Genomic DNA, 17389 nt, shown 5'->3' with positions numbered 1-17389 from the left:
ATTGTATTTCCATTAACTCCACTGCACTACATGTTACCAAAAGAGTCACAGTAAATGTTCCTACAAAGGCTCTAATGCAGGAAAAGTTCTTTGACTCAGAAAATAATCACATGTTTGCAATTAAAGAGATGATGGGAAGTTTGCTGAGGCCAATACAAATATTTCCACTGAATGTAATGGACTTTGAACTTGGTTCTGGGCATTTTTCTCACTATTAATGAGCATTTCCATACTTTCAACCACTTTTCTAAATTGATGTTCTGGTATCCTGTGAGCACTGGAGTGCCAGGCACGTCAGGAAAGCTTCTGCACGTGGAAGTTTCAGAGTCAGGGGTTTCAGAGGAGCCCTGAGACACAGGCTCACATTCCCCATTCCTCAGCTTGTGGAGCTGCATGGATGCAGGGAAACATCAGCCAGCTCAGTTTGCTTCAATTTGCAGAAGGTGTGAGGAGAGAAATTAGTAAACACAGGTCTGAGTCAGTAACATTATTTATACAGTAGGGGTTTAGCCTTTAGCTAAAATAGAACTGCTTTTAATGCAATATCTCTGCTTGCTGGCAGAGTGGAAAAATTCATATTTCTATTGAAATGTGGTAGCATGCAAAATAAATGCATTTCTGTGCACTGACACCCTGGGTCACCTCAAGTCCCTTATCTTGTACTGCCTCACAGAGTGTGGTTGTTTTAATCACTCCCCATTATTTTAATTACTCTCCATAGCATAATGTTTTAAAAATGAGATAGCAGAGCTATAAATTCATGAACTAAACACAAAGTTTTTATAACTAAAAAGTAATCAGATAAGTAAATGAAGAGTTGGTGCCACATCCAATTTAGAATGAACCAATTCATTGTGGATCTATTTTGATGCTGCATTGTCTAAATATATTCTTCTTTTTCTCTTTTTTTGTTGGCAGCTGATGAAAACTGTGAATAAAATGTGCCCAAATATCACAAGAATTTACAATATTGGAAAAAGCAACCAAGGACTGAAGCTGTATGCAGTTGAGATTTCTGACAACCCAGGAGAACACGAAGTTGGTTAGGATTTTAATCTTAACTAAATCTGTTGAAGGGGTGTTAGGATTTGGCTTTTTTCCCCCTCCTCTTTCTCCGTATCTGCACTAATTATCACTGATGGAATTATATTTATGGCAGCAAAGATTTCAAATGTATGTGGGAGGAACCTCAGTGCTGTATTTCTAAATTGGGAAGGGGAGAGTGAGCACAAATAGAGGACATTTTGAATGTGGGATCAAAGTCTTTAATGATCATTCTTCACAGTAATAAAACAAAAATGAACTTTAATACTGGGGGATGGATTTTAGTTATGGGATTGATGTAGCTATGGATAGAAATTTACCTTAATGCATTGCAAGCAGGGACAGGTCAAATCTCCAAATAATTTTTTACTCATGAGGTCTGGGGTTCAATTTCCTACCATGATATAATTCTTCAGCACGGAAACTCATTCAGTCCTTGGTTCTTCTCACTGTGATAGTGCCTGGGACAGCAGTTGGAATAAAGGAATTTTGTGTTTTGCTGTATCCATGAATACCCTGCTAATGTGTTTAGATTGGTTGTTAGGAAAATTCTCTTGTAGCAAAGTATTTTTCATGTGACTTTTAGACCTTCAAAACTGTTAAAATCTACCTCTAACATGCTGAAGTTGTGAGTATAATTAAAGATCTGTTTAATCAAATATGGGTTCTAGAAGTTTTACACAGTGGCTTTAGATATCTCTAATACATAAGCCAGTTTTAAAATAGCAACAGAAAGCAATTTATTTCTCCAAAGTGACATTTTCACCTCTCATCTGTGCAGCAGAGACATTTCTTCTCACTCCTTAAGTGAAATGTTGCTGATTGACATCGATGCCATTTGACAGAGATTTGATTTGCTGCTCTGACTACAACTCTGCTCCGTGCTTTTTTCCCTACAGGGGAGCCAGAATTCCACTACATTGCAGGAGCTCATGGGAATGAAGTGCTTGGACGAGAGCTAATCCTTCTGCTAATGCAGTTCATGTGCCAGGAATACCTGGCTGGGAACCCACGCATTGTGCACCTCATCCAGGACACCAGAATCCACCTGCTGCCCTCAGTGAACCCTGATGGATATGACAAGGCCTACAAAGCGGTAATTAGGATGATGAACACATCAAGGAATTCTTTTCTTTCCAGCAGATGAATCAAAAATGCCCCTGTTCTCTTTATTTTCTTCAAAGATCACATTTTGTAAGCGATTGAAACTTAAAAATGAAAAGATGGGCACATCAAAGTAAACACAAACCATCTTGTTTTGTGAAAAAGCTGAAAGAAACAGTATTTGATGTGATGTTGGCTAACAGGAAAATGTACATGAAAGGAGGGTCACAAAGACTGCCAGAGCAATCCTGAGGTGTGCAGAGCCATGGGAACATTATGGAAAATGGAAAATCCATGCAATCTGTTTCTCACGAGAAACCAAGTTCAGCACGTGAAAATTTGCATTCCTCCACAGCTGAAATTTTATAGTGTGCCTTAAAGGAGAGCATGATGTGTTGGGCATCATAATAATTCAGTCTGGATGAAGACAGACACCAGGAAAAATTGTAGGGGCTGGTCAAATGCACTGGAAAGTCTTCCAGAGCTGTCTGCAGGAGACTGGAACAGGAAAGTCAAAATCATAGTCATGGGAGGGAATGTCTGCTGTCTCCATTGAGAGATATATTTTGGCCAACCTCAAGTAAATTTTCAAGGGTTTTCCTTCACCTCATTCAAGATTCCATACAATTTTGTTTTAAAAGCACCAATGATTTAATTCAGTTAGTTAAATAATTAATATTCCATTTTTCTGTATAGAATTACCTCTGGCACATTCCCAAATATTCTACATGGGCTCACAGGTTTCTGTGAATCCAGGATTCTGGATTCTGAATAAAAATTAATTTTTAATTTTCTTTCTTTTTCTTTATTTTTTTTTTTTTTTTTTTAATTTAAGGGTTCAGAACTGGGGGGCTGGTCTCTAGGACGATGGACTCAGGATGGCATTGACATCAACAATAACTTCCCTGACCTAAATTCTCTGCTCTGGGAGTCAGAAGATCAGAAGAAGAGTAAAAGAAAAGTTCCAAACCATCACATCCCAATCCCTGACTGGTACCTGTCCGAAAATGCCACTGTGAGTAAGGCCAGGAGAGGGGACACAAAGGCTGGGATGTGCTGAGAGAGCGAGATTTACATTTCTCAAGAAATTAATAACCTGGGAGTGAAGTTCCACACCTGATCTAAGTCAATAATTTCCTTTATGTCAGTGGAAATAAAAATGCACCACAAAAGCACCATTTTCCCCCAGGATTTAGAGGCAGATCTTGAGGAAGAAACTGTTTCCTAGAGGATTTTCTTTTCCTGCTATTGCAAGAACCTGGAGGACTCAATCCCCAACTTTTAGGCAGCAAGGTAGACAAGGAAAAGCACAGCATGAGCTCAGCCATGTGAATCTGGCTTCTCCCAAGTTTTGTGGCATAAATGAGCTCTTTGAAAACTCACTTACAGATTTGTCCTCGGATTTTCTTACTTGCTCTTACTTGAAATGTATTCTTACCTTGAATCATCAGGCATATGCAAACCCAGTGCTGTGCCTTCTGTTAAAGTTGTTTATTGGATTGTAGTGCCAGAAATTTAACTTATTTTGGCCTGACCTTTGAATTATAATGACATCTATTAATAGCAGCTTTGCCGTGGCAGTTTTTAGTACTTTAAAATCACACAATCATGGATTAGTTACAGTTTAAAGGGGCCTCTGGAGATCAATCCAAGGCAGGGTCACCTGGAGCAGGTGACACAGGAACACACGCAGGTGAGTTTGGAATGTTTCCAGAGAGGGAGACTCCATGACCTCCCTGAGCAGCTGTTCCAGTACTCTGCCACCCTCATGGAAAAGTTCATCCTCACGTTTGAGGTGAAACTTCCTGTGTTTTAATTTATGTCCTTTATTTCTATATTTACAATCCCTTATTTTGTAAACAAAGAGGGGAAGCAATGTCACCACCTGACACCTCTGTCAGTTCCTGCTCTTGGCCTCACTCCACATAGATGTTCCTGTCCATAAATTACTGATGTGAAGGCTTTGTTAGTTCTTACGGGATGTCTGTGACCTCCGGGATGGCTGACAAGCACCATAATTTAAAGAAGGCCTTCTCCTTGCCCACATCCCTTCTGCTGGCCCCTCACGCTCAGGAACTCCTGATCCTGCTCTCTCTTTGAAGCAGCACAATGTGATTTCCACGCCGAACCAGATCTGCTGTCACTTTTCCTCCCAGGTGGCGGTGGAGACGCGGGCAATCATCGCCTGGATGGAAAAAATCCCTTTTGTGCTGGGTGGCAACCTGCAGGGGGGAGAGCTGGTGGTGGCCTATCCCTACGACATGGTGAGGTCCATGTGGAAGACCCAGGATTACACGCCCACCCCGGACGACCACGTGTTCCGCTGGCTGGCCTACTCCTACGCCTCCACGCACCGCCTGATGACGGATGCCAGGAGGAGAGCCTGCCACACTGAGGACTTCCAGAAGGAGGATGGCACTGTGAACGGAGCCTCGTGGCACACCGTGGCTGGAAGTAAGTGGTGGAAGCTCCAATTAGTGTTTCCTTGCTAATTAGGGGAAAGCCAGCGCTGCCTGGTGTAGGTTCCAGCAGCAGTGGTGGTAAAATGTGTGTTCTAAAAGGAATATTTCCAGATGTCATTACTGTCATTAATACCCGGTGACTGCTTCTTTTGCAGCCAAGTTTTCCAAAAATGCACATGCAGAACATTAGCTTTAAGAGCCCTGTGCACTCAAGATGGTTTGTCAGGAAGAAACCAACCCAGGCCAAGCCCCCACACAAGGTGACAAGAAGAAAACTGCTGCCAAGCGCCACAGCCAGTGTCAGAGCTGAAGCAGGGGCTTCAGGGAGAGATTCCAGTGGCTCTCAGATAAGGAAATCCTGATTGCAGCCTCCTGCTGACTGAGCTCAGCCTCAGATCAGCCCTCACTCACATTCACTGGGAGCTGCCATAAAAAGCTACTGTGTGCCTGCTGCTCTCCTATTTCTAGAACGCCTGGACGTCCTTACACTTAAATTTTGCATGGGCTCTACAGTCCTTCCTGCTGCCAGGATAAATCACAGCCTGCATCAATCTCCACACACCCAAGCCTGTCACCCTGTTAAGCAGCACAGAGGGGAAGCCATGGCCTGTGGTGTGGCCAAAACCTCGATTTCCAGGAAAGCCCAATTAGAAATCCATTTTTAACAGCATTAGGCACATTTGCCTTTGCTCAAAATCCTTGTGGTTTTCTAAGTGCATCAGTCAAGCAACATATTCCCTGAAATTAGGATATGAGATGGGCATATGCCACCAGTGGGCTGACAACAGGAACAGCAGTGATGGCAAACAGATGCAGGCCAGTGTCTCTGAAACCCAGGTTTAGCTGAACCTGGCTCATGTTTGGAACTTGCAGGTACTTCCACTGCATAAACATTTTGGGATTTTGGACATGGCTTTTATGGCTTTTCTGTTGGCCCATGTGGAGTTGGTGCTGGCCAGCTTTTAAAGGCAACAGTCAAGAATTAGCTTTTCAAATATTTTTTCAGGAGGTTAAAAAGTCTTGGGTGAGTTTGGGGGGAAATCTTGAACTCTTAGGTCTGACAGTACCCATGCATTTCTGCAGATTCTAAAGCATTCTCTGAGAACTAACCTGACCACTTAATTATCTAATTTATGAATTTAATTTTCCTAAGTGCTACAAGAAACATCATTATGAATCAATCCAGAAAAAATGACATTGGCCTTGTCACTAACAGCTGTCACACTGAGTTCCATTAGTAAAGATGGACAATATAGATGCTGAATATTACGCTGATTTCTTAGGACCAATTACATTTTGGATTTGTTTCATCTGATTTGCTTTATTTCTTGATGATGCTTTAATTATGATTAATGTCCTGCTCTGTTACATGATGGTAAAGTCTCCAAAAAAGTGCTTGCAGAAGCTCTCCCACCCATCCTTTTGTGTGGGTGGCATCTCCTCATTGTACCACACCTTGAAACTGCCCCCTCCTCATCCATCTGCTTCCTTGCAGTGGTCCTGCACAGAAACTTCTCACTGCTCATGCCATGGGAAAATTTAAATGGGATTGTTCTAATTTCATTTCAGTCCTCATGCCTTTAAAACCCAGCCATGATATTTCCTGCACATTATTTTGACTGCAGTGAATGCAAGTTCTCCAGCAATTTTACATATGAAGTTTTTGCACTGGATGAACTGCACAGAGGCAAAAAAGGGATTGATTTAATTTTATTTCCTGTGTTTTTGAGGCTGGATTTGCATGTTCAGGCAGTAGGAAAGAGTCACTCTTGGCAACGCAAAGCCATTTTCTTAAATACATGTATTAAAACTGAGCAATTGGTGTGTATAGCAAAACATTTCACAGCAGATTAATCAGAATGTTATACAGTATGTGAGGGGAAAATAATTGTGGCTGTTTCTCAAGTGGAGGGGAAGAACATTTATGCAGAGTAGCATATGCCACTGGCTGATGTTTAGGTTTCCCCCATCAACAACAGTGAAAAGTTTAACATCTGTATTATATAATCCTCCTGCTCTGCTTCCAGAAGGCACTGAGGGCTCATTAAATACTTGACTACTGCTCTGTGCTAATTGGACAGGAACAGGGATTTTGATTTAACTCTTCTTGGGCAGAAGCACTTGGTGAATGCAACGCCTGCTAATCTTTGCTATTTAAAACATAACAATTAATGATCATTGACAAACATATTTTAAAATATTTTCTTATTAGAAGTGCAGGTGGAACAAGAAATGAAGCTCACATAATTTCTTCCTCTAGTGTTCATGTTCTGTATCTCATTATCTGTGAGAGTGGAGAACTATTAAGGAGGAAAAATAATAGTGAGAAACAGGAGAGAAACCTGGAGGATGGAAATGTTTGAGCTCTGTATGTAAAGACAGCCCTCCTTAGTGCTCCTGACCTTTGCAAAGGTTACAGTGGTCTCTGTAATGCAGAATTAAACTGCAGCTCCTCAGAGACTGGAGGCACTGACGTTCCTGGGGCTTGATTAGGACATATTTCTGGTGGAAATATGCAGAGCAACAGTGCAGAGCAACAGTGCAGATCCCAGTGTTCTGCAGCACCGTGACAGGGAGAAAAGAGATCCCTTCATTTCTTACAAACTGCAGACACCATATGTAACATAAAAGAATTATTACTGCCTTGATTTTTCTGGCTTTTCTATCTGTTAGATTACTCAGGGAGGAAAACAGACTGAGGAACTATTTCACCAGCTGCTCTGATAAATCACTTTTACATAACAACCCCTGTGAGCACATAGCTCTGTGTCCTGGCATTCAGGGTTCTATCAAATGGGGATTCTGTGAATTGGGTAAAAAACTGCACCTCCCTGCCACCCAACACAGACAATTCAATTTCCACTCAGGGCACCCATAAAGGAGACCTGCTCCGTGGGGAATGTCCAGGATTAGAAATGTTTAGGGCTTAAAAAAGCACCATTTTTTCTTGTAGAGAGAGACCTTTCTCCTGTTTGTATCCCCATCTTCTCCATCAACAGAATCCCAGAAGGGTTTGGGTTGGAAGGGTCCTTAAAGCCCATGGAGTTTCACCCGTGCTTGAAGCAACTTTTCACAATCCCAGATTGCTCCAGGCCTTGTTGTCTTGGTTTGAGAAGACAGGTGTCTGCTAAAGAAGGCAGGAGCCTCCCCTGAAATGGAAAATGTAAATTCCCTCCCTCTGAATTATTATAATTTTGAAACTAAGGGGCTCTCAGGAAAAATATGGGAGCAAGAATAACAGTTCTTTACTAGGGAAGAAAATAAAAATAAAATTTAAAATGCAGTAATGCAGAACAACACTGACAGAGTCAGATGATGCCCTGGCCCCCTGTGTGTCAGGGTGGTGGCACAGTCCCATCCCATGGGGTCTCAGCCCTCCTGCAGTGCCAGCTGTGCTTCTGCTGCAGCAGGGATCCTGCACAAGGCTGCAGTTTTCCTCTGGAGCTCCAGGGCTGCTGGAGATGGGCCTGCTCTCCCTCTGGGAATGCAGGGCAGCAGAAAGCTGCTCCTCTGGGAATGCAGTGGGCAAAGGCTGCTGTGCTGTTCCAGGCTCAGATTGTATCCAGGTAGGAATGCTTGGCTCCTCCCCTGGGTGGAGCATCTCCCCATGGGATGCTGGAATTTTACAGCCATGCAGAGACACTCAGTGGCCATGAACAGAAGATAATTAATAATTAATGGCCCATTGGCAGAAGAGATCTCCTGGAGGGAGGATTGGTTGTGGGAGAGGTAAAGAAAACTTCCCAATGAACAGAGGAGAACTGCCCCAGCTCTGATAGATGGAAAATAGAATACACAGCTCCAGGCACATCTTGCAACCCAGGACCTGTCCAAGCTGACCTTTAGCACTCTGATGCTTTGTTACAAAACATTTGGCATTTCTAAAAACTTCTTGCCCACCCAAATCTGCAGGCTAAGCCAGCTGGATGAATACCCAACTTGTGTTTACAGAAGTTACATTAATTTGCTTAAAAACTCAGATCTGATCAATAGATTAAAAAGGCCATGAAGTTGTTCCCTTTTTCCCCAATATTGGCAGGCATCAATGACTTCAGCTACCTGCACACAAACTGCTTTGAGCTCTCCATCTATGTTGGCTGTGACAAATACCCCCACGAGAGCGAGCTGCCAGAGGAGTGGGAAAACAACCGCGAGTCCCTGATTGTTTTTATGGAGCAGGTATTCACCTGGTGTTTTTGTTTGGATTTAGATGATAATTAGTTTTTATTCATATTACAGTTTTATAAGTTCTGAGTTTTATGGTATTTTATTACTCAACTAAAAAATGGAGTTGTATTTTTATAAGGTTTTTTAAGGTTAAATTGTCTGGTTAAGAAATTATACATAAATTATTTTGATTTTTAACTTAATTAATTGTGTTTTGTAATGTGCACTTTTAAATTTAATTATATAATACTACTTAAATTTATGAAGAAGAAGGTGAAGAAGAAGGTAAAGAAGGACTACTTTCTGTTTTAAAACTTTTATTTTGTTTTATATATATTATTATATTATAAAACTAAGTTTTCTAGTATGTGATATTATACACTTTTATTTAAACGACACACTTAAAATTTTAGTTTTATTATTTAATTTTGGAATTTTTTATGGTTTTAGGTTAAATGTAGTGGTTTTTCGGGGGTCAGTGCCTCACAGTACAGATAGTCTAAAATTTTTAGCAACTGGGGTTCCAACGCCTACTGTTTTTCTTGCATGACTAATTATGTGGTTATTGGTATTTTTGATAGACATAGCACTTCAGCCAGGCTGGTTTGACTTCAGGGAATAAAGTAATGAAGCTTCTGAAAATGTAATGTGGGTGCTGAGCTTGTCAGAAAGGGCTGCTGGAAAAAGACCCCAATATTGTGTCTGCTGCTTCATCTGTATCTTGAATTTGATGCCTCAGGAATTCTAACAAAATTCACAAACTGATTAACAAGTTAATGCCTGAAGGGCTTCTACAGGGTTAATAATGATGTTCCACAATGTTGTGAGCCATAAAGTAGGAATATAAAAATAGAATTCACTTATGGAATTACAGATTCATTGTAAGTTCCTAGGAATGCTACTGTTCTTTGCTGCACAATCTTTATTTGTTGTTTTTTGGAGTTTTTTTATTCTCTTCCCAGGTCCATCGTGGCATCAAAGGCATTGTGAAAGATGTTCATGGAAAGGGAATCCCAAATGCTGTTATTTCAGTGGAAGGCGTTAACCATGACATTCGCACAGGTAAAAAAAAAACCAAATAAAAATACAAAACATCAGTGCAAAAGAACAGATTTGTGGTTTAAAAACAAACCCACCAAACCATGTTCCCAAGTACCACATCCACATGTATTTTGAATGCTAATTTTATGGGGTTTTATCTCATTACTGGTGTTCTGTGCTCTTCATTTGCTGCCACTTCCATGTGCTTTGCCACTGAGGTACAGAGTGAGGCAGATTTGGACACATAAACTGATTTGAGGCTGTGGAAAGTAGAGCTTTGTGACTTCCAAATCTTTAAAGTTTGCCACAAGAGGTGATCTGAGCCAATAATGAATCTTGGAATATCTAACTTAGTTTATGATTAATTTCAGTGCTACTGTGTCTCCATTGTGAGAGAAAGCATTGAATGACAGGTTCTTAATTAGGCCATAATGATTCTGCCTTAAATATTTCAAAATGGGACCACTGGGAAACGACAGTAGGAATTAAAGTAATCAGCTATTTTTCCTGTCTTGGAAGCCTTGGCAGTGCTGAAAGTCTGCCATAAAGTGTGGGTTGTATTACTCTGTTAACAAAATTAATGTACTGCTCTGGGTTAATGCAATATGTGATTAATCTACAGCTCTCTGTACTCTGGATTGTCATGTGAAAAAAAAAATAAAGTTCAATAAATGTGCAAGATCCCAAAACCCACCTTGTAACACTCAGGGAATCTTGCAGCTATTTACATCTTGACTTATTGCTGAGCCTCTATGGCTCAAGGCCATCTGCTCTTGTTAGTAAAAATAAAAGTACTTATTTCATTCCCTTTAATTTTTCTTTTTAATGAGACGTTTAAGCTCACACTCCGGAATCACTGTGGAGATGGGAACATAAAAGTTCTATCTTGTTTCATATTATCCAGATAACAATACACGTCTCATTAGTCCCTGAAACTAGAGGATTTATGCTGGAGCCAAAAAGCTAAAATGACATGTATAACTCTGGAGAAAGAAGGCAAATTGTCAGCAGTCTTCTTTCATTTATACCTTTTAAAATGAAAAATGTGCCCATTTAAACCTCTGAGTTGCCTTGATGTAAAAATAGGCCAAGCAGGAGAAGAATTATGGCCACTATCTCTATTCACAAAAGTTTTGTTTCAAGTGAGCAGAGCTCTGCTGTTCCAGTGCTGCATTAACGTGGTCAGCTGCCCCGCAGAGCCAGACACAAGTTGCCTGTAAAAGCTCTGTAATAACATTTAAAGGTTTGAGAAAATTCCTTTGCTTCTTCCTGTGGACTGAAATAAAAGCAGATTGGTTTGGCTTTCTGCTGGATACAATATCCCTGATGGAAGGAGAGGGATGCTGACATTCTGCTAACACCAGTAATGGGCTAATTGAAGGCATTGATTCCAAGAGCAAGAGCTTTGTGGGGAATTATTCCATTTTCCCTCAATGCAGATGTAACTATTGATTAAGTCTGAATGATTCCATGTTGTTACAGTGAGATTTGGGTTGGATTCTGTGAGAAAACCTCTGCAAAAAGAGTTCAGTTGGGTGAACAAATGCACCTTTCCTACTCCATGGTGCCAAGGCAGTTTTGGGGGTTGCTTTCTGTAATTTGGGAAATGACAAAATGAATATTGATGGAGAAGTGTGCAGTTTCTTCCTGGTGAAACACTTCTGTGTCACAGCCAGACTTCAAAGACAGATGCTCCTGTGTGGTTTTTGAACCAAAGTGTAATTAATTTAATTTCACACAGTGTCCAGAGAAATTTTTATTAATATCTTGGTAAGTTTACAATGTTTTCAGTATACTTTATGCACCAAAACCCAAGGATTTTGAAATAGCATTTAGTAATATTTAATATATAAAATATATTTATCTATTAAATATTTATTTAATTAGTCCAATCTAAGCAAAATTCTGGTATTACAACTCTCCAGCCTCACTCCTGGCTGCTCAGTCCATACAGAAAAGTTGAGTTTAAGTTGTTACATGCTTTGGGTTTGCAGCACTATGGCCAGGTTTCTTGGAGAGTTTTTGTTGGTAAAAAAGCATTAGAAAGATTTTTATAATGTATTTAAATCAGTGCAGTTTGGCACATTTAAATGTAAAAATTGCTTTAGCTCTTTTACAATTACTTAATTGTAACTAAGGCCTGTCCTGTCAGGCTTGAAGGACATTTCTCTTAATTGCAGAATTTATGGAGTAGTCTGACATATTAAATTCATAGCAATGCTATCTTTGTCCTGTAATGCATTGTTATTTTATCTAAGCAGACATGGCAATCCTTTTCCAGCCCCAGTAGGTGGGTATGGATGCAGTCTGCCTCCAGCCTGCTCCCACTGGAACCTATTATTTCAGCAAACCTATTATTTACTAAATTTATCTGTGTTTTTAGTTGTGTTTCTTTTTGCCATCTGTTCTGAAATATTTTTTTTACTGGATTTAATCTGATTTTCAAAAAAACCCCAACCTTTTAGCTTGGTATTAAATTCTGGGCACTGACAGCTGACAGAAATACTCCTGTCTGCTTGCTTCTAAATGGAAAGCAGGAAAAGTGCATCCTGCTGAAGGCTTAATGCCCAGCTTTGCAATAATTCCCAGTGGGGTGTGAATGTGTAGGTTTATTCCTGGCCCTGTGTGGGGTTGTGATGAACTGAGTGCTAAATGTGTCAGGAAAATGTGGGTCAGGTTTGCAGTCCTGGGGCTAAAGCCAGGCTGGGAGCAGGGATGTGATCACAGCCACACACGAGGGGATCCAGAGCCCTCTGCCTGCCCTGGGGATTGCCAGAGCATTTACAGCCAAAAATGAGCCCTTGGGGATAAATACGAGGAATTTGGGCAGATTTGTGGTTTGGCCTTTTGTTCATCTTCCAGCAGACCCAGTGGTGAGGGAGAACTGAATAAAGAGCCTCTCTTAGAGCCTTTCCTAAAAACGCCCGAGTCATGAGGAACAGAAAATGTGGACCTTATTATCACCCCAAATGTGATCAAGTTGACTTAAAAACCCCCTGATCATATTGGGATGTAAGAATGGACCTGATCAGGGACAATTCTGGCACACTCAGAGGCTGTGCTATCAGGGTACAGTCAATATTGCCATTTGTTAATGCTTGCTGTTTGCAAACAGATTTTTTATTTTACCAAACCCTAAATTAAAACACTGTTTCTTTAAACAGAGGCCGACCAGCCTGGTCCTTCCCCAAATAAAATATTTTTATGCAAATCACCTTCAGTTTTGTTCCACTCTGCACTGCCAGTGAGCCCAGGCTGGTGTTAGTAAGGCTGTCAGGTCTCATCAGTGCTAAAAAACCCCAACCCCTCCTCATGCAGGAGATGTTCCATTTCTATTTTTGTATGGAATTGCATATTTGAATATGTATTTTCATTCACAGGGAGTTTCTCCAGGACAGAGTGCAAAACTAATTTTAGGTAATAGTTTTTCCCCTTTTTCAATTCACAGCTAAGAATACTCAGTGGTTAAAATGATATTTAAAAGAAGCCTAAAACGATGCTGATGCACATATGGGTACATAGAATGGGTATATCTGAGATCATTCGTGGGGAAAAAGAAGAAATAAAAAACTCCTGATTCAATGAGGTGTTAAAATACATTTTTAGGAGTAGTTTAGTTGATTGCAGGAGCTTGGTTTCTGCATTTACATTTAACCAGGTGGTTAAATGTCCTGGTGAATTTACTTTGCAGGAAAATCAGTGTAATAAACCCCAATGTAAGACTTAATAGAAGGGAATATTTACCTACACATGAAAGTGAGTTGGTATTATGTATTCATACACTTTTCCTAACAAATAGCACCAAAATCTGTGTCCTGGCAGTCTGATCATGGTTGTGTGATGTGGATATTTCACTCGGGCTCCTCTGGATCCCTCAGTTAGGATTAGTTTGGGAAAGGTCTTTTCTACCCCATGGGAATCACCAGATTTTGCCTCAGGCCTTTCCAACTGCCAAAAAGCTACAGCTGGTTTGGAGCCTTTTTGCATTGTTTGAGGTGTGTTTTTCTCTAGGGTTGGCAGGATGAGGAGGGGTATTTGTGGTGGGAGCAGCCCCTTGGACACCCTCCTGGTGTGAGGATGGAGGATTTTACCTGTGGTGTCATCTTACCTATGGCCAAGGACTTCTCCTGGGGATGCTGCAGGGCTGGGAGTTGGACTCGATGGTCCTTGTGGGTCCCTTCCAATTCAGCTTATCCCATGTGATTCTGTGTCCTCATCTAATGGGATCACGTTGCACCAGGAAAGGTTTGGATGCAAATTTCTTCATGGGAAGGGTTTTAAAGAACTGGAGCAGGCTGCCCAGGAATGTGGTGGGGTCCCTATCTTTGGAAGTGTTCTAAAAATCTGTGGCTATGGCGCGTGAGGACATGGTTGGGTGGTCAACATGATGGTGATGGTTAGACTTGAGGATCTTAGAGATGTTTTCCAACCTCAGCAATTCTGTGACTTTACAAACACCACTATCCTCAAGGAGAAAGGACCAAAATCCTGAAAACCATCTTTTCTCCCCCACCAGGAGCTGACGGGGATTACTGGCGTCTCCTCAACCCGGGCGAGTACGTGGTGGGCGTCAAGGCCGAGGGCTACACCACGGCCACCAAGACCTGCGAGGTGGGCTACGACATGGGGGCCACCCAGTGCGACTTCACCATCTCCAAGACCAACCTGGCGAGGATCAAGGAGATCATGAGGAAGTTTGGGAAGCAGCCCCTCAGCCTGTCGGCGCGCCGGCTGCGGCAGCGGGCGCGGCGGTGGCAGCGGCTGTAGGGCTCGGCGCCAGCTCTGCTTCTCTCAGCCTGGCTGTAGTCGTAGTGAGAGTTACATAGCCCGTCTCTTCATGCCTTTTTCTCTGCACGAGGCCTTTCTGTTTGTGGAGCTGGATGGATGCTGAAGGGGTTCTCATTTTTGGTGGGAAAAGAATTGGAAATGGAGTTCAAGTCGAACCGAAAGGAGCCCCCGGTTGAGGGGAGAGACAGGGAGAATAGAGGAAGGTGATTTGAGTTGAGCTGGAATGAAATGTTTTGCTTGTTGGGTTGTTTAATCCTTTGTCAATCTATTTTCTTTAAAAAATGAAGAGAAAGGATAAAAAACAACAACAACAAAGAGATAATTATAAAGGAGAAGTGTTCTGAATGAAAAATTGAAAAATGTATCTAAAGTACGAAATTGGTATATTTTTGCAACTCAGAAAAGTTTTGACACTCTTTATGTTTTATTTTCATATGGGAGGAAAAGCTGAGAGGCGACAACTTCTGTTTAATGTGATTAAAACTTGTGTCAGGATTTCTCTCTTTCTCTGAAAGTTCCCCTTTTGGTAAGCACTATATTCAGGAAAAAAGCCTGCAGTGAATAACCCACCTTTGCTTTCCTGCTTGGGTTGTTTAGATTTAAGGATGCTTTGTGCTGCCAGAGTTTAATGCCAGGAGTGTTTTCTCCTCTGGCTTTTTAAGGCTGCAATTTTACTCTATGAACGAAACCTGACAAAAGGTTTTGGGATCAGGACCACTGGGGTGTGTCATTTCTTCCCTGATGTGGGAGAAGGACCTGAACAAAGCTTTTCCTGAGGATACAGCCACTTGTGTCATGCGTGAGAGGAGAGGCTTAGTCACTGAGAGGTGCTTAATTCACAAACCCTCTGATACCATCTTTTTCTTTAATTTTTGACCTGGCTTGAAGTGCCTTTTGTGCTCCTGCACATGTCATGCCACTCTCTTCTGTGACATGCACGGGGTTCTGGGCTTCTCTTGCTGCTGCTTTTTCACTCCTGTGCCTCTTTGGGAGCAGGAGTTGTGCTTTATTGTTGGCTTTTGAGTAATAAAATTGTACAGCAGGACAGGATTGAGGTTCAGGAAAGATGCAGAGCACATCTAGGAAAGAATCAACACTGGGCAAAGTGCCAGCTGATGAAAATATGACTTTGCTCCATTAGCTTCAATGTTATGACCTAAATTATACCTAAAAAAACAGAGTCAGCTGCATGATTTTAGCCAGTCTGTGGCTAAATAAACATCTCTGCAGACTGCAGCATATTCTTCCAAATACAATTCTGTTCTAAACATTTTGATTGCTATTTACAGTTTTTGCCAGTTTGATAGGATTCTTTGAAACTGAGGAAAAAATAAAGCATGAGCAGAAAAGTTACTGTAAAAATCCCATGTTCCATCTGTATTAATTATTTTTTTATTGTCAAGGAATGAAGGAAACACATAAAAGGTAAAAGACTGAAGAATGAAAAACATAATCTAGAGCCCTTGCATAGTAAATAATCACATTCCTAAATTTCTTAGGCAATTCCAGCTCTTTCTTGTTCTGCAGATACCATTAAATAAAAGCAAAGGCTCCAATAAAACAGAAGAGTGCACTTTTAATTCTCTGTGACTGAAATTATGGAACTCCTCCAAGTCAGTATAATTTCAATTAAGTAACAGAAGTAAACAACTCATCCAATCATTCCATCATGTGGAATTATATTTTACTAACTTCGCCCTCTTTGCACCCTTACAGCATCCTGTATGCCATATATTTTTGTATAGCAAATATAACTGCAGTTTGTCAAGAAGGGATTTTTTTCTTGAGAGGTGGGAAGGGATTAATGATATCTTTGTGCAGGTAACAAAGTGAAATAATTTTGGAGTGTGGAGTAATGACAGCAGACAATTTGTTTGCAGTTAAATTTGTTGTGGTCACTGGCGTATGTAGATTTTATGACCATCATGGTAGATCAAGAGCACACAAGATTTTTTTGGGGTTATGAATGGAGTTCTTTGGGTGGATTCTCTCTGGAGTCCCACAAAGGCAACTTTGTGGGTGGCTGGAATGCACTGGCAGAAGTGGAACAAAATAGCCACATTTAAATGGGATTGAAGGTGGAAACCACTGCTTTAGTCCTGGCAGGTGAGGTCCTTCTACCTTGAGATAATGGTGTGAGAGTTTAACTTTACAAACCTTGAGGTTCCTGTGCTTTGTTCTCAGAACTGAGGTTTTTCCTATGAGAAATAATTTTTCATTTGATCGGAAGGAATGGATTTAGTGGGGAATTCTTGGACATCTGTTGGCTAAGACTGGATGGACTCTGACTGCTGAAGCCTCAGGTGCTGGTGACAGTGGCTTTGGTGCTCTTTCCTGGCTGTCACTAGTGCTTACACGAGTTTGGGCACAGCAGAACTGGGACTAATGCAGGTGACCTTACTCCATTTTAGTCCAGGCGTTCCTAAATAAATGGCCTAATAGCTGTCAAGTGGACTTGTCTGTGCAATTATTTTGTCCAGCACTGGAAAACACTCGGGCTCCAAGGAGTTTTACCAGGAATATCAGATGTGTGAATACCTTGTGCTGTTTATACCTGCCCTGGATGTAATGATGGCAGACTGATGTGTGCCCTATTTACTGCTGTAGTTATGCACTTGGGAGTTAAAATGTTCCTTTCCTTTGAAATACACAACACCATTATTTACCTTCAGACACATCCAAGCCACAAACCAGTAAATCTGGATACCAATGTTTTCTATTTAGCTGCATTTTCCACCTCTTTAGAACAGGTAATTTTTTTCTAAAGTCTGTGCTTTAAATCT

At 41.1% G+C, this 17389-nt stretch overlaps 1 protein-coding gene across 2 annotated transcripts in view; it reads left to right on the top strand.

Moving 5' to 3' along the window:
* CPXM2 (carboxypeptidase X, M14 family member 2) overlaps positions 1-17055 on the top strand; it is a 67435-nt gene extending 50380 nt beyond the window's left edge. For both annotated transcript variants that reach the window (XM_064431535.1, XM_064431536.1), the window contains exons 7-13: positions 919-1042; positions 1944-2140; positions 2984-3163; positions 4305-4602; positions 8650-8789; positions 9740-9839; positions 14335-17055. In XM_064431535.1, the coding sequence (XP_064287605.1) occupies positions 919-1042; positions 1944-2140; positions 2984-3163; positions 4305-4602; positions 8650-8789; positions 9740-9839; positions 14335-14585 (1290 nt within the window). In that variant the 3' untranslated portion in view covers positions 14586-17055. The remainder of the gene's footprint in view (positions 1-918; positions 1043-1943; positions 2141-2983; positions 3164-4304; positions 4603-8649; positions 8790-9739; positions 9840-14334) is intronic.
* The last annotated feature ends 334 nt before the right edge of the window (positions 17056-17389 follow it).

This window comes from Passer domesticus, chromosome 8 (genome assembly GCF_036417665.1).
Source record: "Passer domesticus isolate bPasDom1 chromosome 8, bPasDom1.hap1, whole genome shotgun sequence".
Taxonomy (NCBI): Eukaryota; Metazoa; Chordata; class Aves; order Passeriformes; family Passeridae; genus Passer; species Passer domesticus.
This window is presented reverse-complemented; position numbering and strand designations above follow the sequence as displayed.